Source organism: Emydura macquarii, unplaced genomic scaffold (assembly GCF_026122565.2).
Source record: "Emydura macquarii macquarii isolate MOO-44397 ecotype Brisbane River unplaced genomic scaffold, CSIRO-AGI_Emac_v2 contig_2834, whole genome shotgun sequence".
Classification (NCBI taxonomy): domain Eukaryota; kingdom Metazoa; phylum Chordata; order Testudines; family Chelidae; genus Emydura; species Emydura macquarii.
The window spans coordinates 4,846,074-4,873,525 of record NW_027132971.1 but is presented as its reverse complement, the minus strand read 5'-3'; the positions used below and the strand labels follow the sequence as shown (position 1 = coordinate 4,873,525).

General features: G+C 40.0%; 1 protein-coding gene across 5 annotated transcripts in view; it reads left to right on the top strand.

Moving 5' to 3' along the window:
- Positions 1-27,452, top strand: part of INPP4B (inositol polyphosphate-4-phosphatase type II B) — a 426,088-nt gene that overhangs the window by 314,452 nt on the left and 84,184 nt on the right. For all 5 annotated transcript variants that reach the window (XM_067567968.1, XM_067567967.1, XM_067567972.1 and 2 more), the window contains 4 exons: positions 1,983-2,100; positions 6,040-6,180; positions 11,048-11,145; positions 22,874-22,986. In XM_067567968.1, coding sequence (XP_067424069.1) covers positions 1,983-2,100; positions 6,040-6,180; positions 11,048-11,145; positions 22,874-22,986 — 470 coding nt within the window. The remainder of the gene's footprint in view (positions 1-1,982; positions 2,101-6,039; positions 6,181-11,047; positions 11,146-22,873; positions 22,987-27,452) is intronic.

Sequence of the window (27,452 nt, the reverse complement as noted above, 5' to 3'; positions counted from 1 at the left end):
TAACACGCAGCACTTAGATTTGTTTATAGAGAAAGCAAGTACAAGTTTATTTAAGGATAAAGATTCAAGTGATAGCACACAGAAATATTACAAACAAAGGGTAATTTATAAAACAATCATAACATGCTTTCTATGGCCTAAACTTAACTAGCAAGTTGTTCTCCTATATAAAGAAGTTTACCTCACCAAAAGTTCTTCCCAGTGCTTTCAGCCAAGCCTGGCTGAGATCCCTTTTTCATGAAGCAAACCCACCGTCAGTTTACTTCCTCAATGAAGGAAGCCAGAGCGTCTTTTTTCACCCCTAGATAGAACAGACCATACCTTTAGATCTTCAGTTGAAAATAGGATGACCCCTCCCCTCTTTGGCCCCGCTGTTTATCTCTTCCTGTTAATTTTCTTTTGAAGTCCCCACAAACTCTTCATTAGCATTTGACTTAGTATGCTGATAGGCTTCTGTTGTAAGCAGTGACGTACTGAGGGGGGCGGGGGCGGGAGGAGGTCTTGCCCCCGGGCACTGGCCTGGGGGTGGGGCACTGGCCAGGCCCTCATCGGAGGAACCATCCCCCCGCTCACATCCCCGGCGACCACCCCGACCAGATGTAGTGCCAAAAACTCTGACCGTCAGAGTTTGTGACCAACCAAGTTTGTGACCGGCCCCTCTGCCTCCTGTCCTCTCCACTGCCATGCTGGGTACAACAAGGAAGGCACGTGCTGGGTCGGCGTGGCCGCTGGGGATGTCAGTGGGGGCAGCTCCTCCAAGGAAGGCCCAGCTGGCACCCCCCTCCAGGCTGGCGCCTAGGTTTATGACCCCCTCGGTACGCTACTGCCGCCGCCCCCGCGACCACCATGGGGGGCAGGAAAGTGGAAATGGGCCCTCAGATTCCCCCCCGGGGAGGCACTGCCACTGCCACCAACAGGGGGTGCAAATACATGTATTGGACCCCAGGTGCCAGAGAGCCATGGTATGCCACTGGTTGTAAGACACTCAATACACAATAGTTAGCTAGGGAAATGAAGTGTCTCCCCTTCCTGTATAGAAAAGTTTTTTTTCAATACATTCTACCTTTGAGTGACTTTAACTACAAAGTCTTAAGAACATAATTTCCCATATTTTTATGTGTGTGTGTATGTATATATCCATATATAAATACACACACATACATCTGTTTACATATTATCTGCACTTACATTTCGTAATGATTATGGTGACCAGGGTGACACAGGCTTTCAGTAGAGACCTTACATGACCCTTTTTGTGAACGGAGGAGATCCCTGTAACTCCACGTACCCCTGTGCCCTTTGCCAGCTGGAACCAAGAGATTTCTGGGTCACAGATGTCAAGACTGATCACTATTAAGTGGGAGATTTGGAGAGAAAAACTGTAATACACTTTGAAATGCACAGATGAATATGGATTTTTTGTTAGTCAGGCAGAGGTGCTCTTTTTCCTGAAAATAGAGACTGTCCCACTTAAGCAGAGACAGTTGACTTCTGTGCTGCCCTTTTCCAGTCCCAAAATTAAGTTTTTACTGTCTGGCCCCCACTATAAGACTACCTCAGTATAAGGGGCTCTGTGGCTCAAGTTCATCAGAGACGCACCCATTATAATACTCAAAACTCTTGCCCTCCAAGAGCAGAACAGTCTTTAAAAGTGTTGTCAATATGGGCAGAATTTTGAAACCAGGCTGCCCTAATGTTGTGTGTCCCTTGAATGCAAAGACCTGATTTTCAGAAGTACCCAACACCCAGAAATACTGGTAAGTTCACGGGGGGCAGAAAGTTCTTATCTATTTTTATTTAAATGCCTTAAGTGTGAATTTAGTAGACTAATTTTAGTCACTCATGTTTGAAATGTAGGCATTACACCATCATCATCAAGTGTAGGTATTACACTTATCATCATGCTAGAACCTTTTTAGGTATAGACACTAGCTAGTCAGTCACATCTGCATCTGTTAACATTTTGTAATTTTTCTATACAGGTGAGGAAATCGGGATGCTAGAAGACATGGCTGTGGGCATTTCAGATTTACAGAAAGTAATGTTTAAAATCATTGAAGCCAAATCAGATGATTTCTTACCTGTAATAACTGGAAGGCGGTAAGTGTTGTCCATTTCCTGATGTACAAGTCCAGAGACGTGTAGCTTTAACTTGTGCCAGTAAAATCAAGTGGAAACCCAGTTAATGCTTTTCTTCTTGCTGTGCTCCCTTATGAGGGAAATGCTATAAATGTGACTTGCCTGAAGCAAATAGAGGGCCTGTAAAAATAGTAATGTTCTGGAGAGCCTATAAAGCTAATAATGCTTTGGGCTTCCTAGTGCCTTCATCTGAGGATCTCAAAGTTACAAATATTAATACATGTTAATACTCACAATGTCTCTGAGTTGTGGGCTGTGGTGTTATCCATTTTTATATACAGGGAAATTGAAGTACAGAGAGGTCAGGGCCAAAATTTTCAAAAGTGGCTTCTAAGGGTGATTGTGTCAAATGTGGGGGCCCAGCTTGTTGAGCACTCAGTTTCCATTCACTTCTGTGGAGATGTGGCACTGCATCTCTGAAGGTTTGACCTGAAGTGTCTCTAAATTTGGAACCCAAAATTGAGATAATCCAAAATTCTGAAAAATTGAACCTTCATGATTTGCCTAAGATCATACATGATATTTGTGTCAGAATTGGACATAAAAAAATAGATGTTTTTAATCACTACCTGTACTTTAAATACTAGTACACACTGCTTCTCAAATAAGTAATACTGGAATTTAGTACATAAATTAAATAGAGCAATACTGCCTGTGACTTACCAGGATTGAAAAGACTATCTTGTATGTGATGAACTTTTTTCTTCTTCTCTGTTATTATTCTAGTCTACAGCTTCAACTGTTTTTACTTGTGCAGGAATTATTTCCATAATAGTGCTATAATTCTTAAGATGACCATAAATTAAATTGAGCTAAAAGCAGCAACTTTTTAGAAAAGATGTATTGCCACTGTTGGAGGAAGAAGGGGGTATTCACCACTATTTTCCTGACAATTCACTCTCATACTATGAGCTTTCCGAGAAGGGATTGAAATAAGTAGTCAGGAACGTCAGAGCATGATGGGAAAACATCAGGCATAATTAAGAAAAATTGCGGTGTATAGAATAGACCCTGAACAGAAAAAATACATGCTTTGCAAATCACTCCCATCAAAAGTCTTGAAAAAATCCAACAGCCACTGTTACTGGCTTGGTGCCATTACTGCAGCTGATTGAACTGTCATGCTAGGAGGTCCAGGTTTTGATATAGACATAGGTTTTAAGATGCCTGAGGCATTACGGATTGATGGAACAGACAGTTATCAGGAAGAAGAGTTACTGGCTATCATTACTATTCTGTACTTACTGGTCCGTGAGTCACTGAGTGGAATTGGTGGTATCAGTTTATGAAAAGGCAGCTTTACCTCTTCTGAGCCCCATTCCTGTTAGAGATATGATGACACAGCACCTTTTGGAGCATATGAAGTTAAATGTAAAGAGCAAAAGTGGGGTAAAAAACTAAAAAATTTCTGATCGCTGTAAAAATAAAAAATAAATTTCCCCTCCCCCCCTTTTTTTGGTTAATCTTATATAATATAGGTCTTTAAAATGAAACTAAAAGGGACACTCTTTATTATAACAGCATTATAACAGCTTTCAAAGTCAGTATTATCTGTAATTGCTTTCAGGGGAAATGCTTAAGTAGTCATTTTTATGTATAAAACAAGTCAATCTAAACATCACAGCATTAATGAAGAATAGTATAACAACCCACCAATGTGTCTTTCAGTAAACAATGTTCAGTTTCATGACTTTGAGGGGTTGTTAGAAACAAAAGTAGCATTTTAAAAAATTCCATGGCAATATTTTTTATTATATACATGAACTTCGAGGCATGACAGGGTGGTTTATTATAAACATTTTCAAATAATGTATTTTATCATCACTGCATGGTTAAGGTGTGAGGCAAGTGAAGTTACAGGAAGGGGATACTCATTTTAAATAGATAATCCCAAAATTTAAATCATTAATACCTAAATGTGCTGTTGTGATTTATTATTATTTGCTTAAGCTACATAATTTTTTTTTCTCTTTCAAATGCACATACTTTTAAATTTAGACCAAATCAAAATTTCTTTTGAACCTCATGCAAGCATACCATCATACGACAGTACAATAGCATTTGACAGTCAAGATTCAGCACCTAGGCATTCCAGCCCACAGGCCTGAGATGATTGGCATTGTGCAGAGGTCATATGAAAAGAGTGCTCTGTACAAGCAGAAACCTCATCAACTCTGTACGGCTTTAAACTAGGGAATTTAAATCCAGAAAACCTAAATTAGTCTTCTCTGGGGCATTGAGACTTGTTTGCTTTGAGACTTGCATAATAGCCCATAGCTAATGATACTGCTCATGAGGGTGCCTACTTTATAGAGCATTTGCTGCTTGACAGTACCAGATTTGCTGTAGTGCTGACTGAGCCAGGCCATGTGTCACACCCCTGACTGAATCCCTTCTGTGGGTGATCACCAATCTGTTGTACTGGACCCAGCCTTTGGATCCTGCATGCTTTCAGGCACACTAGGTCTGGGCAGTTTCTCTAGCTCTGGCCTCTCAGACACAGTCCCAAAGTGCAGACTTCCTCTCTAGCAGTCCACGGGAAAGGGGGGTTCCATGGTCCAGCTGTCCAGACTTCCAAGACCTCTTCCAAGTTTCCCCCATAGCTTATGCATGCTCTCCCCATATGGGCACTCAGATTAGTTTAACTCTTCTGGGACCACATGATAGATAAAGTAAGGCACACTGATGCTTTATAAAGGAACTTCTTAAACACACTTTACTCTTAAACAGTACAGAGATATAAAGAGCTATGCAAAAACAGCAAAACCCTATACACTTTTCCCCTTAAGTCTATGTTAACCCTTTCTGAGAGTCCTTAGGCCCCATCCCTTTGTGAGGTGGGTAAGTCCCTCCTTCCCCTCTTCCTCTTGACACTGTATCCGCTTCCTGGAAATGTTTGGTTTCAGTCCCCTCTGACTGGCTTCAAAGCCCTCATTAGGTGATGAAAGCTCCAGCCCCCTGGAGACAAACTGGGAGAACCTGCTTCCTTTAGGTTAGTCCCCCTGTTTAGCAAACCCTTGTTCTCGGAGGTGAGGATCATCCAAAAGTTGATGGCACCTTGATGTCTTTTTCATTCAGGATCACCTAACTACAAGACCCACTTTAACAAGAGCAATGATGTAATCCAACATGATGGTTACAGTGAAAGACACAATCAAGGTTATACTCAAAACATAGGCTGAAACATGGTTTTCACAAAATCAGAGAGGGAACACCAATATGACAACAAAACTGTCACATTATATTACTTCTAAAACATCAGAATTCATATTTGTTTAATGAGCCATCCTGTACTTTTAAACTGTATTTCATAGTGCTATTTTTTCTTTTGAGGATGCTTTCTATCCAAGTAGTGAAGCCCTCTGGCCTCCAGAACTCAATACAGATTTTACCCCGGACTGCTGGGGGAGGGTCAGGATTTCACCCATGGTTTTTACTGGGTACAAGAAATTATGCAAATTGTATTAGAGTGTGCGTCAGGCAAATTCAAGTGCAGCCTGAATTAAAATGATGGTGTAGCTCAACATATGGCATTTTAAGCTTTAGGTGCCTTCATTAATATTTCTGTAGCAAGTGATAATGAGACAAAAGGCTCTTCCTTAATTTTTTTACTGCCTTCACTTCTTAATCCTTTTTTTCCACTTCAGTGAAGAAGTCATTATCAAGACCTAGTTTATAATTAAATTACTGATCCTATTTCCTTATGCATTTGCTATGGTATCAAAACAAAACAAAAATAAATAAAAATGACTTGAAATTCTAAGGCTTAACACAATTAGCAGAAGGGAAAAAAGTTGGTTTCTAAATATAAACATTCTTTGCTGCGGGACCTAGGATGGTCATAATTTAGATTGAACAGCTAGATATTCCTATCTCTTATGTTTCCTTTTATTTTCCTAGTGAACATTATGTAATAGAGGTCAAGCTTCCAGCAAAGATGTTTGAGTTGCTACCACAAGAGATTAAAGAAGGAAAGCAGCTGCGTGTGTACCCAGTCCTTTTTAATGTTGGAATCAATGAACAGCAAACACTTGCAGAGAGGTAAGGCAGCAACCTTTAGAGAGATACATGTTTCAGTTTCTGCTTCTGGATGTTGTGCTTGTCCAGATGGTCTCTCACAGGATTACACAGGAATCTTGCTTGTTACTTGCCCTTGTACCAACTCAGGTTTTTTTGATACATATTAGAAAAATAAATCAGGTTAACGGAGATACTCAGAAGGTATGAACTAAAACAATCAGTGCAAAGAGTCAGGAAAAGATATACGATAACCTATTTCCTACAGTTGAGGCCTAATTGGTCCTTGAACACACACACACTTAGCTCTAGTTCACACTGACATAAACCACGCATTGTCAAAGAGCAGATTTTTGTCTTTTTAAACATCTCTTGGAAAATCCTGAAATCACTTGATTTGTTATCATAGCAGATGAAGCTGAAAATGTTGTGCAGGTAACAGGCAGTGGGGGATGCATACTTTCATCATTGATAGTACGGGGCTCATGAGTAGAGATAATAGATAATAAAGTAATAATGGGTTATGTTATTAATAGTCTTATAATTGTAGGAATGGTGATGTTATATTTTTTTAACTTTTCATGTGTAAATATGCCTTCCCACCCAGAACACCTAGCGATAGCCTCAAGCTAGTTCTGCATATGAAGCTAGTCAGCCTATAGTATAGTTCCAGTTAAAGATTCACCAAATAATTCACCTGCTTTCTAGGTGAAGGACAGCTCTGGGTAACATTAAATAATATATATGACTACAAGGAGGAGTCTCCAGAGTTGCATGCTGCTAGTATTGCTAGGCGCACTATACAGTTAGACAGAACATATTATTTGTGTGTATTATTTGTATTATCATAGTGCCTAGGAGCTCTGGTCATGGGCCAGGACTCCGCTGTGTTTGTACAATGTGCTGTACAAACACAAAACAAAAGATGGACCATGCCCCAAAGAATTTACAATCTAAGGTTATGTCTGCAGTTGGAGCTAGAGGTCTATTTTCCTGCTCAAGGAGACATGTCCGTGCTAAATTTGATTGAACCAGCATGCTAAAAATAAAGTGTAACCTCAGCAGCAGGAGGGGCTAGCTGCTCCAAGTCCATGTCCGTCCGAGATGGCAGCCTCTACTCAAACTGGAATTTAGACATCCGGTTCTAAATGAAGACATACTCTAAAGGCAAGAGATGTCAGATGAATGGATGGATAGACGGGAGTATGAGGAAACAATGAGACACTAGTGGCCTAATCTTTGTCAAGTTTTTGTAGGCATCAAGGCAAAGAAGAGTTTTAAGGTTTTGAAGGAGAATAATAAGATAACATTGTGGATTTTTATGGGAGGGGTCTCCCAAATGTGACGGGCACATGGGAGAAAGCATGGAGATGCTTATTTGAAAAGTTTAACAAGTTGGTGATGGAGTCTGACATGGACCAATCAGAGGCAGGAGTTGACATCTCAGTAGTGAATGAGAGATGATGATAGGGTGAGAATAGGTTATGAATGGCCTTAAAAGTGAAGACAAGTAACTTATGTTTGATGCAGTGGAAAAAGGGAAGCCAGTGGAGGGAGGCAAAGAAAGAGGTGACATAGTCAAAGTGACAGGCTAGGAAAATTATCTTCGCAGCCGCATTCTGAATGCATATGAGCAGGGAAAGACCACGTTTGACAAGGCCAGATACAAATGTATTGCAGTAATTGAGATGTGAGATGAGTGTAGAAGAGAGTTTTAGCTGTGTGGATGGATACAAAAGGCCAGATCTTAGAGATGTTAAGCAGAAAGAATCAGCAAGATTTAGACATAGTCTGGATGTGAAGACCTTGAGAGAGGTCTGAATTGAAGATGATGCCCAGTGACAGGCAGAATGGTACTGTTGTCCACAGTGATGCATGTACAGCTATTTTCTGTACACAAAGAAAAGAAGAAAATTGTACTATAAAAATGAAAAATTAATAAAACCTCTATCAAGCAAATCAAATGATATTAATCTAGGGAGAAATAACTATTCTGCCATTTCAGGTATAATCATAAAACTTTGAGTTCCCAATATTACCTGACTTCATTGAATTCTCTTGAATTTTAGAGATTCACATTTGTACTAGAGATCAGAAATTAAGATTGGAAATAGGGAATATGTTTTTCAGTAAAAGGTTATCTATAAATATTGGGGGGGGGAATAATAATCATAACAGGAAACATTAATAACAATAGAAATCATCTGTTGATTAATATCCTACTAAAATGTTATTTCAATAGAACTGAACATCTCTGGTTTCAGTGAGCCATGGCTGGGAATATATTTAATTTAAGAGTAACACTTGGAAAATGATAGGCAAGCTTCCATGGAAGAACAAATATAGTTAATGTCTACTTTGGTTGCATTATAAGAGGGTAACAAACAGAAATCATGAGAGAGTGTTAAAATACAGCATTACATTTGAGTTATTTACATAGATCATCTTCTGCCCATTCCGTATCACACAACAGCCAAAGTATTTAGACCCAGATTCTGTGCATGCACGCACACATACATCTTCTAAACTACAGTTCCACTGGGATAGATGTGGACAGTACAGAGGAAGGGTGATGACATGGCACTTTATCCAAGATGGTGTAGCTAGGCTAGCCAAACTGCCCATATAAGATTACCCACCCTCTCCTTCCCAGAACCTAAATATTGTGGTGATGGGCACTTCAGAAATATTTGTATGATAAATAGATTAGATAGGGCACAGTGGTGGCTGAAGCTACTGCAGCCAGTGGATGCGGTAGTGGTTGTGGAACAAACATGTAATGCTGTTTACTTATCTGGATCTTTATACCACATATCACCATAGTAGCTGAGCACCTTCCACAGACTATCACAGCACAGTAAAGACCTTCTGATTTCCTCTTTCCTTCCTGATGGGTCACTGGAATTGTTTTCTCCATTTTATTCCGCTTCTTCGGCTTCTTTCTTCTCTCCATGTCCTTCCTCCCACTCTCATTGCCCCTCCCTTGTTCTTCTGTCATCTTTTCCTCTTTGCTTTAGTGTTTATGGAAAAGCTAGACTTGAAGAAGTGAGGTTACATGTCACTTTGGAGGCAGTGATTTCTGAAGACTGTTCTGAGCTCTTGAAAAGGGTTCCATAGTTTTGGGCCTGCTGCCAAGAACATGGTCTCCACTCTCATGTGTTTCACCCTAGAGGTGTGGACAGTAGCTTCTGTGCCTAATTGTCATGGAAAATCATTGTAGGAGAGAGAATTATCTTGGGTAGCTTGGGCCAGTGCCATGGAGAGCCTTAGAGATGAGATCTGACACCCTAAAGTTGACTGGGTGTTCTATGAGGAGTCAGAATACGGAGGAGACAGACTCCGTTGCTGAAATATGGACTTTGCATTATGGAACAACAGAAGCCTTTTTAACGTCTGTGTGCTTTAGCTTCACCTAAATGCAGTCTCAGTAATCCAGCCTGGAGGTCACAAAGGTGTAGGTCACAGTGGCTAGGCCACTGTCCCACAGGGACGGTGCTCTGGAACCACTCTGGGTGAAGCCATACCAGACTCTAATGGAGTGGGTCTCTCCCTCAGGGCCCCTCATAGCAGTTCAGCCACCTCCTGAATCTGGCCTTGGAGCATTTAGCAACCCTGTTTCGCCATGAGGTCCTCACAGTGATTCCCCCTAGATGGGATGCCTGGGGAGCTCTGACATGCCCCCAAAGGGGTCATGCACCCTGCCTTGCAATCAGAAACGATTCACAGCCAGCTTTGAAATCAGAAGGATTTATTAATTCTCAGGAACACAGCAGCACAGAACTTTTTAGCAGGTGAATCAAGAAGTTACAACACAGACCATCTGGGGGAGTCATAGAGCCCCATTCCTGGGCTCCATTCCCTGGGCTTCCCCCACAGGGGACTGACTGACCCAGCCAGCCAGCACCAGACACGCCTCCTCCTCTCCCCTCACCTTTGTTTGTTTTTCTCAGGTGAGGAGATCACCTGACCACTCCTCTCCTCTCCAACACCTTGCAGGGAATGGGTTCCGGCCATTGTCTGTGGGCACGATCACACACCCTTAACTCAACACCTAAATACTTGAATAATACATAGGGGAAACTGAGGCACACACAGTATTCATTAAGAACATTCCCAGTTTGTCTCACAGTGGCTAGGCCACTGTCTAACAGCAAAAGACGTAACTTACAGCAAGGAGAGGAGTTTAGAAGGACCCAAAGATGTGAACCTTCATTATTTGCAGCAGACATTCTCTGTAGAAGGGTGCTGATATGGTGGTGGCTACGTGTTCAAAATGTTTTCCTTTTCCTACTCACATCATCTCCATCTTGCCTGGGTTCAGTTACAGCTGCTGACTTCAGCTAGACATGGGTATAGCTGAGCAAAGGCATTATTGGCATTGCACATGAATGACATGTAAAAGTTGATGGTTTCTGTAGAAAGGCAGACTGGCATTTCAGATTTCCACAGAGAATCCTTGCACAGAATCCATTTACTCCAGCTTTGTACAGGGAAGCAGGATTTGGGCCTTAATTAATAGTCATGAGATGAAAGCAAGCAGGGATTTTTTTTCTGTTGTTTTGTGTTTTGGAAGTATGTACAGGAGTGGTTTAGACTAGTATTTGTGAATGGTATAATGTGTATTCGAGGTTTGTTGTTTTGCATTGTATAACATCTATTAAAACAAATAGAACCCCCCTCTCCCTCCAAAAAACACACACACACACACACACACACACACACACACACACACACACACACACACACACACACTTCTTTGTTTACATAAGGAAGGTGGTTTAGCTTTGTGTTTTATTTCTTGGTTTTAGGGAAAGAGGAAGAGTGGGGGGTGTATCTGTTCATAGAATTTTTTAAAAAATTTTATTTCCATCATTGTTCTGTGCTGTTTCAGGTTTGGAGATACCTCTTTGCAAGAAAGTGTTAACCAGGAAAATTTTGAACTTCTTAAAGAATATTACAAGTTGTTTACTGAAAAAATGCCTCCTGATTGTAAGTATAAAATTAATAATGTATCATTCAAACTGATTTTAATAAGGATCATAGGTGATAGACAATGGCAAATTGTAATGCTGAAACTTTAAAAGTGTTAGTATTCTTTACATTTAGACCTCAATCCTGCCACTTGTTCCAAGTAGGTGAACCCTGTGCCTATACAGTGCACCACTAAAGTCAATAGGAGTCCATCTGCATGAAACAAGATGCAGGATCAAGGCCATAAGGGAAAGGATGGAAGAGTGTGGAGAAAGGTGAAACAGTAACAATGGGGTAAATTATCATGTTTTGCATATTTATTAGCATAATATTTGTAATAACATAAGTAGAGGTAATTAGACACCTACACTATTCATGCACAAATACCTGTCAGAAATTTGAGTCATTTTGGTCCAGCCATTCACACAACTTTTTATTCATTTCCGAATACATAATAAGATGTACAAAACTAATGAGTGAATTGCAGATACGGACCCTATCAATGAGTCCCACTCTAATGCCCAATGAAGTCAACAGAATGATTTTCATTGACTTCAGTGGACATTGGATTAGGCCCTATATGTAGATGACTATATTGGAAATATGGTATCCTAGACCTGCTGTTTTATTACTTTAATTGTTGAAATCAAACACTGAAAAGACCCATTAGGTCATCTAGTCCTGCCAAAGCACAGTTATTTCCTACATTATGTTCTCAAGTGCCTTATCTAGTGAATCTAATTTTAAATAATTTCAGTAATGGGGCTTCCATCGCATCCTTGAGAAATTATTCCACAATCTAAAGAGCTCATCATTAGAATTTTGGGTTTTTTAGTGATATTCACCCTATGTTTTCCTTTGTTCAATTTTAAGACTTTCTTTTCACACACTTGCACCATCCTCAATAATTTATCTTTTCTTTATTGTGTGTATATAATCCTTAAAATATGTTTGTATTTCATCTGACTCATCTAATGTGATTTGGGTTACAAGGATCAGGGCTTGATTTAGGATCTCTGTCATTTATACGTGGCCCAAAGGTTGCTGTTTTTTCTCTGTGACGCAGACCTTATCATGATAAGCCATATTTTTGTCACCTTGAGCTTAGTCAGGTCACTTACCATCTCTGTATCTCATTTTGCCACCTGTAAAATGTGGGTAGCTGTGTTTACCCACCTTTGTAAAAGGCCATGAGATCTGCAGATGAAGAAATGCTATGTAAGTATATATTGTTGTTGTTATGGTGTGTCTATTCCTCATAAATTTCTGCTACAGAATATAGCAGCCTTTGGGCTAATGAGTATTTCTTGTCGGAAGCATATAACACCTTTATTCTGTAATCTACTTCTACTTTGTGCCCCAGAGTAATTTAAGGTGTTGTTTTTAACGCAAAGGGCATAAAATGGGTTAGGTCCTGGTTAACTCAAAAATTGTCTCTTACTGCATTTGGGATCATCAGAGGCAATTGGTATAACTCCCAATTGGTTTCACTGCCAGAGACTGAAGGCAAATTGATTTCAGTGAAGAGTTATCTAATAGTGGAATTTGCTTTCTGCCTTGGCTAGTCAGTTTTATTATATTTACTTTCAAGTCAATCTGCAAGGCTGATGTGTTCTCGGGCTTTTTCCTAGGGTGAGGAGTGAGCATCAGGGTGGGAAAGATGGTAGGATTTGGAGGTGTCTTTTTAGGATGTGTCTTTCTGGACACAGAACTAAATCTTATTGCTGCTTTATAACATTTGTCCATGCACTGAGTGTATGCTATAATGTAGAAGGCTTCTATTTCATTTAATTACCACTAAACAAAAGCAGCTTCTAAATGATATACATTTGATTATTAATATGTTTGTTTATACCACATGTGGTGGTGATACTTATGTAATAATTTGCAGAACAATGTGATAAACAGGGAATAGTAAGAGTCAGTCCCCCAAAAGCTTACAATCAAAACAAAGTTATCTTTTTTCCCCCCTCTAAGCCTGTACAGTTGCCAGTACTAAGGTATTCTGCTTTTCCATAAAAACAATATAGAAAATAATACCAAAACAATTTTTACAATTCTTGCTCTTTAAAAACATCTGTTTTCTGAAAAGTGAGACACATTTGGAATATAGTATGATGCAGTTTGATATAAAGTTTTTATCTGTTTTTCACCACATCCGAGGTCAAGCTTCTTGTTATCACTTTCAAGGGCCTTCACATATCAGCCTATCTCTACTTATCTTTTCACATCTCTTGTCACATTGCTCTATGCTCTGCCAGCCTTTGCACATCTGTGATGGTATGTATTAACTCTATGCTTCAACAGCCACAAAAGTGTTCATGACCAAGCAACTACTGAGAATGGGATCTAAAAAGGTGAGCATACCATCCCTTACTTACAGGGAGGGGAACCCTCAAACATCACTTCTTCCCTCTCCTACAACCATCTGCATGTTTTCTTCCATGCCATCCCTTAGACATGGGAAATGCTCCCCGAAGTGGCCATTATCCTCTCCTACTTCAAATCTCTCAAGACTCACTTCTGCCATGATGCCAATGTGGAATTACCCACCTAACTATGGTTAGTCAGAAGATAGTTATTAGGATTTTTTTAATATGATTATATATTTAATGTCTTGGTCTGTTGCTTGTCTCTTATTCTGTGAGCTCTTCGGGACTGGGATTTTGTCTTCCTACATCTGTGGACCATGCTTAGCACATTGTGAGTGCTACCATAATAGAATAAATATATAAATATAAATTGTTATATGTTTGGCTGATTTACATAACTCATAAGTGGCTTTGCTATTCATGAGTCCTGGAGCCATCCCAAATTCATGCCAATAAACCTTCAGACTACATGACACCACCCTTTATTTCTTCTTTAGAGGTCATGATACTGAAAAAAAAGCACACTGACAGTCCTACCAGGTTGACTAATATGTTCAATGAGCTTCCCAGCAGCATACAGATATTTTTATATGTATCGTCCCTCTCCACCCTGTTACCTTCTTTAATGCGAATTGGCATATAGGTTTTGATGGACAGGCCTGGGTTTTTATGGATCCCGCCACCCAACAGAATGTATCTGCTTTATTTTTTTTCCTATGAATTTAATTGGCAGTGCCTCCATCCCCCCTCTCTCCTTCCTGGCAGGGTCAACAGGTTAGCTTAGGAAGAAAATTGTAACCACAGGACAACTCTTACTTACTTGCCAAACAATTTCCCTGACTAACTAAATAAAATATGGTGCACTCACATGCTCCGGGAATGATCCTCGGGGTCAGAGATGACTGGACTCCTCAATCACTGCAGAGGGGCTGGTCTCTGCTGGCAGGGATCCTCTTCATGCAGGCATCAGGCGGCTTTTGGTCCCAGGATTTCTCCTCAGCACCAAGGGGTGCAGTGCTCAAGGTGCAGATTACAAAACTACACCAAATATCCAAACTTCAGTCTCCCAACTCAGCGCCCTGGCATACTCACAGCAGGCTGCAGCCCGAGACTAGCAGCCAGAGCAGAGCTTGCTATGTGGTGCCTCTCCTACCTACGGAGCTGGAAGGCAAACTCAGCCTGCTGGGGGAAGTTTTCTCAACAATGCAATACAAACTGGGAGACACCTTGGAGTGAGAAGGGCTTAAGCTCAGGGATCTTGCTTTCTGGTCCCCAGAGACCAGTTCTCAGGGGGAACCCTGCATGCAGGCCTGGTCTCACCAGCTCCCCACACAGCCAGTCCTGCCCCTTTCCTGAGCTCCCTGCGAGGGGCATCTCAATCCCTATTGGTGCCGGGCAGACTCTGAATCTGCCTTGACTCCCCCTCCCTGAGCTACTAACACACAGAGCTCCAGGAATCTAGGTAATCTCCTTGGGGGTTACATGTATAGTACCTGTCTATTTTGTAACTAGCTAATATAGTCTTCTGACTCACTTATGTTGAGACGGATAACAGCAATATGAACAGACAGCCAAGTTTTTGGTTTTTTTAATGAAAGTTATTCACAACAGGTAACTCTCAGTGGTTGGCAGCATTTTTCAGGATTCTCACCATCACCATTAGTGCTGGTTGTGATTGTTTTCTTGATGTTTTTTGACAGGTTTGTGTCAAAGCTTTGTGGGTTCATGTGATGACTATTATCAAGTGCACACTTTGTTGCAATTAGCAACATAATTATATTCTGCATAGGCTAGTAGGCTTTTTCTTGCTGAGATCTTCACTGGAATTCGTGATGTTCGAGTTACTCTTTCTTTTGCCTTGACACTAATCAGAAAATTATTTTCTTCTTTTGCAGCTAGTATCTGTCTTTGATGTTTGAAATAGACGTTTTTTTGAACTGCAAATCAGTGGGAATTTAAGTACTGTGTAAGAGAGCCTTTCTGTACTGAAGCTGCCAGAATTGTTGCATTAGCTGGAGAGTATTCTCTTACTAATGAATGTACTCACTACTTACATGCAGCAATAATCTAAATAGGCTGAGAAACTCAGCTTTTCAAATGGCTGCATAAAGTGACTTTATCTCTGACACCGTAACTCCGAATTTCTATTAACTAATCCTTAAGAAGAAATATAATATCTAGTCTAGATAAAAGGTGACTTTCTAGGACTTTTTTTAGAAAGATTTTCCTTAAACACAAAGCATAACAAAAAAACCCAAATGTTGGTGCAAAATACACAAAGTTCACTTTTTTTACAACCTCTGCTAAGCAGGTGCTGCAGAAGTATTTCTTGCTGATGGAGGGCCTGATTCAAACACAGTGGAAAGACTGCAATTGACTTCTGCGAGCAGTGGATCAGGTCCTGAAAGAGTAAAGATTATTACCAGAAGCCAGCTGTATGTTATAGAACAGTACAGTAACTAGCAGTTTGGCCATTAGTCTATTAGTGGTAAAGAGAGTTATTTTTCCATTAGGCCTCTCCCCACGTAGCCCTTTGAAACAGTGTGAATTGGTTTTTCTGCATAGTTTTCTTTTAAATCCTAAATGACCTTATTAAGAGCATGAATCATATTTAAGGTTTTAGAGTATATGAATCAGAATTGTGTGGTTATGAATGAAATGCAGAAGACTTAAAATTTTAAGGAGTAGAATATTTTTTCTCGCATTGACCAACAGATATCACAGCTGACTGAGACTGTTAATTTCCTCTTCAGTTTCTTCTTAGTATATAGAAGAAGCTATGATAACTATTACATACAGTGAACTGCTTTCTTAAATAATGCATGTCTAATTTTTCCTTACATTCTTCATTGTTACAAGAAGTCTTCCATCACTTTCTTTCGAATAGAGATGCACCTTATAGTATAGTGCTTGTACTGAAACATAACATAATTTTAATTGTCATCTTTTGGGGGAGGTGTTAAGAAAGGTCATCCTCAAACTCAGCAACATTGTCACCCCTTAATTCCAGAAAATTTTCATATTCATTAAACTCATGTTCTACTAGAAGGTTAGAAGAACTATTGAACTATGTGCAATAGCAACAATGTTCATTACCCTAGTGGGTTCCAAGATTAGCTTGAGCAAGTATACAGTTGACCTCTTGGCTGTGATTGATGGCAGTTTTTTCTTCAAGTCAGTCCAATGATGGATACACACCTCTTGCAAGTAACCCATTTTCTCAAACAAAGAAGACAGTTGCCTTCCTGAGAGGTATGGCTGGCCACTGGAAACCCCCTCATAACTTCCCAAAACTAGTCAGCTTCTTGATCCAGACTTCCCCCTCACTGAAATTTCCAGTAGCAACTTCTTAAGTCTGTGTAATGATTTTTCCCAAACCAAATATGCAAAGTTCACTTTCTTTACGACCATTGCCGAGCAAGTCCTGTAGAAGTATTTCTTGCTGATTCAGGGCCTGATCCAGAGACAATAGAAAGACTGTCAGGCCCTGAAAGAATAAAAATTATTGTACATTATAGAACAGTAACTAGGTAATTAGCAGGTTGGCCACCAGTCTCTTGGTGGCAGGACAACATGTTTCTGTGGTAGGCCTTTCTCCATGCTGCACTTTGGAATAATATGAACTTGTTTCTCTGCAGGGGTTCATCAGAGCTTCAAATGTTTCAACAGAAATAAACGTCCTCTTCCAATTACTATACTGAGTCTTCCTTAAACTTTTAAGTTCCGAGTTTTATTCACAATCACACATTATTTATAACAATTTTGTGCTTTTAGGTTAGACAAGGGTGCCGCCTTCATTGTCAGGAGGAAACAGGAATACAGGAATTAGAAAGGAAAATGCTCCCTTGAAGTGACTGATAGCTTAGTTGCAAGACATCTCTGTTTCTCTTCTTGGTCCCCGATTTTGAATGAACCGGATTTAGCCATTTTTTTAGGTGTAGGTAGAAGGGCTGCAGGAGTTCTGTTACTAGCAAGCAAATTTTTGGCTGCACTTCCAATTCTGCACAAGTAGAATTCTGGTGTGCTAGCACTTTGTGTGCTGACTTTAGAAATTATAATACCTGCCTGACTGCAATTGTTAGAATTTGTACCCACAAACATATTGAAACAAATGGGTTTTGCTGGTGCTAATTCTTATACTTGCGTGTGTGCATTCAGGTAAGTACCTAAGTGTTTATATGGGTTAAACTGCAGTTATGGGTGTGTACATGGTATTAAACACACAGAAATGGAGCCCAGAAGCTGAATCAGACTCTGTACATATTGCATCCACCTATTGTGTCAGAGACTGTATAACTTCCAGTGTTCACTTTTCAGGTACTGGCCTGAAATAGTAAGCTTTCCACCTGAAAAATACCTTTGCAAAATATTCTTTGTTGGTGTGCACACGTGTGCGCATGCATTACTAATTGATTTTGGGCAGCCATGATTAGACAGCCCTTGGAGAGCCAGAATTCAACACTGCAGGGATTAGGTATAAAACAGACCACCGACTGCCTCCCCTGGACCTAAATAAGTAAAAGAAATTTTGTCATGCAAGTGGCAACCCCTAGTTTTCATCACCTGTGGTACCCACCCCGAGACTGGCCATGAATTGTTATTTATGTGCCATGTCAGTAATTTAAAATGGATGGAAAATCTTCATTCTTTTTCACTGTCTCCTAGTCTTACATTTATTAATCTGCACCACAGTGAGTTATGTTTTAGAATGTTTTCTCTTCCAGATTTTGTAAAATCTTTTTACTTTTCATCTTACATTACTTATTAAAGATTAGAGCCCTTGAAGTTTTATTCTGGGCTATCCCATGATGTGCATAATGTGCAGTGGATGGCTCAAACCAACCCCCTGACTCCTACCGTCCATGGTTACCCTATCACTGTTAACACCTTTTTCCTCCTCAATAATCCCCCAAATCTGCCTGTACTTCATCTGCTTTTTATAAAATGCTACTGTGATCTGTTTCATTCTGGTAATAATTTGCAACTATTCTCTCATGTGTCTTCCTCATTTCACCTCATTTTCACTGTTGATGAGGTCTTTTCAATCTCCTTGATCTTACTGTAGTCATTGACACTGTGCACTCCATCTTCCTGCACCACCTTTAGACCTATGCAGGCATCTCTGGCTGTCTTCAAGAACTGCTTATCTAACTTTATTGCACCTTTCTTCTGCTGTACTTGTCTTATTCCAGTCTCTCCATTTCTGGTGTGCCAAGAGCCCTTGCTTTATGGTTCTTGTTCCTCTGGTCAATTTTATTTACCTTCTTCCCTGTCTGTTTTCTCTCTGCCTTTTATCTATGTATACCATAATGCTAATACTCAACTGTATATATATCATTCAGCATATTTTATAGCCCATCTCTCTGCACCCTCTCTGCTCTCTAGCAGTGTCCACACTGTAAGTTACTGCACAACAAATTGATGTACTGCAGATTCACGTCCTGGCTTGCTGTGACATAACACCGCGAAGAGAAGCCCAAAGTAAATGTTTAGTTCATTTCAACTGCCTTCAGTTAAACACGTTACAGACACATATCCCTCTCTTAACTAAGTGGAGCTTACCAAGCAGAACCACTTTTCCTCTATTGGTCATTATCTTCCACACTTCATTCATGTGCCCATCGTCCTATCTCCACCTCTGCAAAATTGCCCAGGTATGCTACTGAGCTGAACCCCAGTCTGTTATAATACTAATTCTCCTCTTGTCTTCGTTATTGCATTTCCCTCCCTGTGGCCTCCTGAAATCTCAGCTCTTCAGATGCCAACATTTTAAACATGCTGTACAAAGATGGATGACCACATCTCAGTGTCACAACCTGACCCGGTCCCACTCTCTGAAGAGATAGCACTCTACAGTGAGAGGATCTGACCGTTGAATCCCACCTACTGTTAAGCATCCTGAGCCTGAGTTGTGACTGACCCTACCACTTGGTCACTAAGGCACACTCTCCACGAGTGCCCAGCTATTCCCTTTTCCCTGAAATAGGTTTCTGTGAAGAGAGTGCCCATTCAAAGTCAAAGGCCCTGCTGACAGGAACCCATTGTTCAAGCAGGTGAGAGCCATTCTGTACTGATGGTCCCGTGATTTGTCAGACCTTTCCAGACAGAGTTTTCTTCCTATGTACCAAATTCCTGCTACAAAGTGTAACATAGTTACAATTTCTTAAAACCACATGGAATTCATAACTGGACATAGACATTTCTGCCAAACTGACTACCCTTTCATTTCTGGTTTCCTTTCAAACTTCTCTTTTTTAAGAAGAAAAAGAATAAACCTTTCTACACAGCTACTGTAGCATATGTTATTAGTCTCTCTTTTGTCCCCACTCTCTCTACTCATCCAACCTCCTTTATGTGCCTCTCTACTTTTTTACCACCTTTGGTTAGCTAACTTCCTCCTTCATAGTTCTTGCCATCTGGAGCAGCCATTCTGTACCTCTTTGCTTCATTGACTTTCCGCCTTGTTTCAAACCACAGATGAAAATAATTTTCTCTTGTCCGCTCCTTTTCATTTCTCATTGCCTTTGACTCTTTACCCCTGTTAAAAAATACATAATAGCAAAGTGTTTTGGGATAGTTTCCAACTGAAAATACATACAAATTAAGTTGTACGTGACCCTCCTAATTCATCCAAAATACAGTACCACGTGCACAATATCTAGGAAGAGTTGAAAATACTAAGGATACAAAAATGTAGCATGCTTATTGAAGAGTAAATTTAATAAAACAAACACAAAGATAATAATATACTATAAGAAGTATTGCTTAGGACTCACCCCAAGAGGTTACTAGCATAAATTCAGATTAACCTGTGTTTCTGTTCTTTTAAATTGCTATTTTGAGATTTGGGCAACAGCCACCTCTGTGTCAGGGTGCTGCAGGATGATCTTCTCCAGCCTGAGAAAAGAGCTGTATGCAAGGCACTGAGGAGCCACATGAAAATCAAGAACCTTTGCTTTGGTGAAATATCACATGTGCAGAGCATGCATTCTCCAAAGTACAACCTCTTTGATTGGGTGCAGTAATTCTAGGACATATTTCTTTATAATCCACAAAAATAATTTGACAGTTTAATACTTTTATATGATTTAAGGATTTGAACAGTCCTTTGCACCCAGCCAAGCAATACAGTTTATTAAGAGAATATTGCTGTACTCATGATAAAATGCATGTCTTCCCAAAATTAAGGGTTTACGCTGGTTTATTGGAGAGGCACTAATTTATTTACTTAATGATAACATGATAAAGTTTCAACTTATCTAGAAACTCCTTTCTGTATATTCATTGTGTGTATGCTGTGTGTTTTTTAAAAAGTAGATACAGTATGCAGATGAAATAATATATATTTATATTGGCAGATAAAATAATCTTCAATAACACAATTACAAAAATGAATTACCAAACCAATGTTTAAAGTGTTCTTTATTATTTCTTCTGTGTTCTTTTTTCAGTGCAATATTGCATATGGGTCAGACAACTCAGAGTTTTTTAGCATATTTCTTTTTATGTATTTTTTTAATTTACTTCTCAAATCCATAGCATGAGTGAGAGAAACTATCACCTTCATTAGAGATAGAAGATAAGTTTTTAGATCAAACGGATATCATTCGGGCTGTGATCAGGTTAGGGGAATGGCTATTTGATCTGAATTATAATATTCTTTTTAGTTTTCACTCTTTGCTTTGGAAATAAATCTTGGCTCTCTCTATTTCTAAAGGATTCAGTTTTAGCAGTGGGAGGATCCCTCTGCCTGATTTTACTGTAGGCAAAATGACTCAGTTTGCCAACTTTAAGGAAAGAAACGCACTTGGATAGAATTAGTTTCATGCTACTTACTTTGGTTCTAAGATATTGTTATGCTTTTTAAAATGCTAACAGTTGATAAATCTCCTTTAGTTTACGTCTCTAAGAAGTAATCCAGAAAAATTGATTGCACTTGACTCTAATTATTTTCACTATTAATTTGGAAAGAGGTAACATGGAAAAAGCACTGGGTTTTGTCTGTACTCATGAAGCACTAGAATAAATTAAAGTGCCCATCCTGCATTCCATAATCATTTATATTTCCCTTAACATTGGGAAGACTAAGGTGCTCTATCAGCCTACCCCAGCACAAGCTGCCCCACTTCTCCCACAAATTGTCATAGGTGGTGAACCCCTGGAAAAAATTGAGTATTTCCCTTACCTTGGGGCAGCCAGATAACTAATCTTCATGTGGAGATCGAACATAGGATCCGTTGTGCCAACACATCCTTTGGAAAGTTGGTTTGTCATATCTTTATTGACAGAGATCTGCGGATGGAAACTGAGGTACTGATCTACAATGTAGTAGTCATCCCCACTCTACTTTATGGGTGTGGAACATGGATGATATACCGAAGCCATCTTAAACCTCTGGAGGGGTACCAACAGTGCTGCCTTAGGAAGATTCTCTGTATCAGATGGGAAGATCATCGCACCAATGCCAGCGTTCTCTCTGCAGCTAACATCACCAATGTTGACGTGAAGATTATGAAACATCAGCTTCTCTGGGCTGGTCATTGTGTGCGGATGGCTGATACTCGTTTTCTGAAGCAATTCCTCTTTTCTCAACGTAGATATGGTAAGAGGACTCATGGGGGGGACAGAGGAAATGCTACAACAACACCCTGAAAGTTTATCTTAAGAATGGAGGCATTGAGTCCACAGATGAAGAGCTGGCTGGCAACAGACTGAAATGGCATTGCATCATACATCAAGCCTCTGCCCGCTGTGAAGAGAATCGCCTTACTCAGAAGGCTGAGAAACAGCAGAGGAGGAAGGAACGTGTACAGCATTCCGTCCAGCAGTTGTGCTCTCTCCAAGCAACCATCTGTCACATATATAAAAACCTGTAGAGCACGTATTGGACCCCTCAGCCATCTTAAGTTTCATCAACGACTTTTCCCCATGGAAGATATCATCCTTGTATCAAGGGATAGCTGACAACAACATATCATGCCCGTTGCAAGTGTGATGCGTGTCTTCAGTGGAAAATCTGGATGTGCAAGGAATACAGAACTAAACTCTCTCAGACAGTTCTCCATTCACTTCCGGCGCCTTTTTCTAAATTCTGTTTTACACTGACCAATAGAATATAGAACTCAGGCCAAATTCTGGGAGGTGCTGAGTAGTTGATAAGATGCAAGTTGAGGATTTTCAGCAGCTTTCGGGTTATGGCCCAAAATAAAGCCCTCTGTTTACAGGGAAAATATCTTTTTCTTATTCATTAAATAGTTCATTACTGCTTTCTATCAAAATCCTCATGAATTCCAACTGAGATTCCAAATTTTGAAGCTTTTGTTTAGTGAGGAAATCAGCATAAACACTATTACTAACTGTTTACTTCTTTTCAGGCCTACCACATTTTCAAGAACAGAATGACCTAAAGGGATTACTAGAAAATCTCCATCAAAATATCCAGGCCAAAAAAAGAAAGAATGTAGAAATCATGTGGGTGGCTGCAACGGTAAGCTGCTTTGTTTTAAATACTTTCGTATATGATGTACTAATTTTCCATATACCTGTTGGTATTAGAGCTGCAAGGGAATTTTTAAGGAGGCACTCAGAAAATATGGTGATTGGAGTCATACAAATATCTAGACATTTCTAGACCAGTAGTTCTATATCTTTTTCATCTGCTGAGCCATTGTAAGAAAGTGACCCTCTCATAGATCCATCTCCCCTCCCAATACCTGAATCCTCTCCTCTTTGATTCTTAAAATTTTTCATTATGTAGATCATATAGATTATCATAGATTCATTATGTAGATTGAGAACCCATGAAGGAAGGGTGAGGTCCCAGAGGACTGGAGGAGGACAGTCATAGATACCTATCATTAAAAAGGGGAACAAAGAGGACCCAGGGAATTATAGACAATCAGCCTAACTTCAGTACCTGGAAAGATACTGGAAGAAATTCGTAAACATTTAGTTTGTAAGTACCTAGTGAATAATAGTGTGATAAGGAATAGCCTGCATGGATTTGTCAAAAATAAATCATGCCAAATCTAATTTCCTTCTTTGCCAGGGATTACTGGCCTACTGGATAGGAGGGAGGCGGTAGACATGATTTTTCTTGATTTTTGGTAAAGGCGTCTGACACAGTCTCACATGATATTCTCATAAGCAAACTAGGGAAATGTGGTCTAGATAACATTATTATAAGGTGAGTGCAAAGCTGGTTGTAAGACCTTAGTCAAAAAGTAGTTATCAATGGTTTGTTGTCAAACTGGGAAGGCATACCCAGTGGGGATGCACAAGGGTCTGTCCTACATCCAGTACTAGTCAGTATTTTCATTAATGACTTGAATAATGGAAGGGAGAGTACGCTCATAAAATTTGTGGATGACACCACACTGGAAGCGGTTGCAAGCATTTTGGAAAACAGGATTATATTCAAAGTGACCTTGACAAATTAGAGAATTGTTCTGAAATCAACAAGATGAAATTAAGTAAAGACAGTGCAGAGTACTATACTTAGGAAGGAAAAATAAAATGCACAACTAGAAAATGAGGAATAACTGGCTAGGTGGTAATACTGCTGAAAAGGAACTAGATGTTATAGTGGATCACAAGTTGAATACAAGTCAGCAATGGGATCCAATTGTGAAAAATGCTAATATTCTGGGGTGCATTAACAGGAGTGTCATAGGTAAGACATGGGAGGTAATTGTCATGCTCTACTCAGCACTGATGAGGTCTCAGCTGGAGTACTGTAGTCCAGTTTTAGGAGCCATACTTGAAGAAAGATGTGGACAAATTGGAGAGGGTCCAAAGGAAAGACTCAAAAACGATAAAAGGTTTAGAAAACCTGACCTATGAGGAAAGGTTAAAAAAACTGGTCTTATTTTAGTCTTGAAAAAAGAAGAATGAGGGGGGACTTGATAAGTCTTCAGATATGTTAAGGGCTATTATAAAGAGGTTGGTGTTCAGTTGTTCTCCATGTTCACAAAAGGTAGGACAAGAAGTAATGGGCTTAATCTGCACCAAGGGAGATTTAGGAGGAAAAACTTATAACTATAAAAGTGGTTAAGTTCTGGCATAGGCTTCCAAGGGAGGTTGTAGAATCCCCATTTTTGGAGGTTTTTAAGAACAGATTGGACAAACACCTGTCAGGAATAAGGTAGGTTTATTGGTCCTGTCTCAGCGCAGGGGACTGGACTTGATGAGCTCTCGAGGTCCCTTCCTGCTCTGCATTTTAATGATTCTATGATCCATTAGTAAGGGTTCCTCCACAGGCCACAGTTCAAAAAAACATTGATCTAAGTTCAACGTCTTTCACTGCAAGAGCTTTAGCATACATCTAAGACAGCTGCTTATGATGAAACTTACAAAGAACAGTTCATGGGACACAATAAAACAGTAGATTATTCACTCTTGGGCACCAGTCCTGCACTTGGCTCTGCCTGGGCAGATTTCTTCACCTATGCAGAGCCTCCTTGAAGTCACTAGAGCTCCGTGTAAACACAGGCTATGTCTTCACTGATGGCGGCAAATTTGCCACTGTCAGATCGACTTCTCTGGATCGACTGAGTGGTCAGTGAAGACCTGCTCAGTCGATCCAAAAATCAACGTATTAAGACCACCTTCTGAAGTGGCATAGCGCTGCGTTGACGGGAACACGGTTCCCATCGGCGCAGTGCAGTGAAGACGGCGCGCAGAACAGAAGCAGAGAAGTTGACCGGAGTTGCGCAAGTTTTTTGCATAGCTTGCGTGACTCTGGTCGACTGCCGCCAAATCTCCAAGGTAAGGGAAGACAAGCCCACAGGGGCTCACACTGTAATTTATAGCACATGGATCAGGGCCTCGGTTACTAATACTTGCCCATAGCAATGTTAAAACATTTAAGATAATCCGCTACTGTTTTTACAGTTAATCTTTTTTCTAAATTTAAAATAAATCCATTATTGTCCCAAACCAAACTTCAATTATTCATAAGTATCTTTCTTTTATTCTTTAGAGTCTTACAAGCCTTGGGGTCTGTTGCAAAACACAGTTACCTGGTTTAGCTTTAGTTGAATATTTCTCTATACAACTCTATCGTTCATCGGTTTATGTAATGAAGGTACTTTAATTTGTAAATGAATATCTAACTGCTACTGTGATAGGCATTCTACAAATCACCTTTAGGTAAATTACACTTATTTCATTCATTCCCATAGCTACTGTCACCATGGTAGTTAGGCATTCCAGCTGCAATGATTAAAACACCAATCAACTAGATACGTTATTGAAGAAATACAAACTAAGGAAACACAAAGTAAAAAAATGAATCAAACAAAAAAAACCCTAATGATAAATGATAAATAAATAATTTTAATGATATAAATAAATAAATAAAACACATATTTTTGAAGGGGTCTCAAGGAAAGGCATCAGGGACATGAATTTAGAGGGGGGATTGTCCTGGGTGTAGTAGAAAGTGAGAATCTGAGGCCTGAGGCCTAAGCTAAAATAATAGTCAAGCTCTATAAAGCAAAGTTAGCAGAAGTTAGGCTGTGCGTCCAAGTTCACAGAAACTGGGAAGAACAGAGCTGGTATACACATTCCTAAAGAAATGCTAGACACAGAACATTCAGCAAGCACATTCCAGAAAGGCGGTACTAGAACATTAGAATACCAGGAATGAATGGTACAAGCTCACCCCCAAAAATAACAAGGAGACTGTTACTCTTCTTAAAGAAAAGGTCAGGATGACAATGTGATGGTTAGAGATGTTTTGATTGAACCATCCCGTACAAGGTAAAGGGTGGTATCCTACCACCTAAGAGGGTGGCAACTACACGTGGTAGAGGGGCAATATGCAGTTTGTTAGTATCAGTGTATAAAAGAGGGTCTCCAAGGGAGTGTCTTGGTCCAGCCGAAGGGGAAACCATTTATTGAGCTGGTCCATTGTAACAAGCATACATGTGTTAGTGGTCCTGTAGAGTCTGCGGGATACTAGGACCGTGCTTTGTCTACAATAAACCTGTCAGGGTGCCTTCATTACTGAAACGGATCTCTGGTTTTATTGAATAATCCAGTCATGGTTTGGTGTCTCTGTTATCTGCGCAGAGCTGGGACAGCATATGCACTGGGAGAACACATATGCAGCTAACAACTGACAACACTGGGGTCCTTTGCTGTCCCTGGAAAAATCTGTTCTGATTTCAATCAGTTACAAGCTGTCCAAAATCACTATTTGTACTCTGCATTATACTCCATAAAGCTTGATATAGACTTGTTTCTTTAAAAAAAAAAAATTCAAACAGTCTGTCTGCACTAAGCCTATCCTCAACCTCCTCACAGACTTCCTCGATATTGAATATGCTCCCCAGAATCTCCCTGCATCATGCTGAAATAACCAAATACTGGTGTGATGTCTCCAATTTTTTTCCTTCCAGATGATATCCCCAGCAAACTCTGTCTGCTCAGTGTCTGGGGAATTAAATCAGGGAGAAGTCTTTTCTTTCTCTAAAGATACCTTCTTAAATTGCTGTTCCTCTTTATTTAATACCCAATGGTTCAAACTATTTCCTGTCTATTCTAGCTGTTACTAGTGCCGGGTCTGTTACGCTGCTACCAGTAGAGTCTGCAGACGGAAGAGAAGGCTGTGCCTGGACTATAGGACTATTACACAGTAAACTCCTGAATAGCAATCTGTATACAAGAGAGGGGCCTCATGAAGCAGGGGGTCTCAGAAAGATCCTCCTTAATAAAAATAAGCCTAAGGGACTGCTGATCCCTGGTGTTCTCTCTATCTTTAATTGCCTGTTAGGGAGGGGGTGATGATGGAGACTCTATTTCAAAAGGCCCCATCTTTCCTAAGGGATAGCTCACTTTTATAGCTGTCAGACAGCTATGTAGATTGAGGGTTGCTCAATCCCTCTTCTGCCTCTCCCTCTGTCTCTCACTTAGGGAGAGACCCCCATGTATGACTGTGAAGGCAAAGCA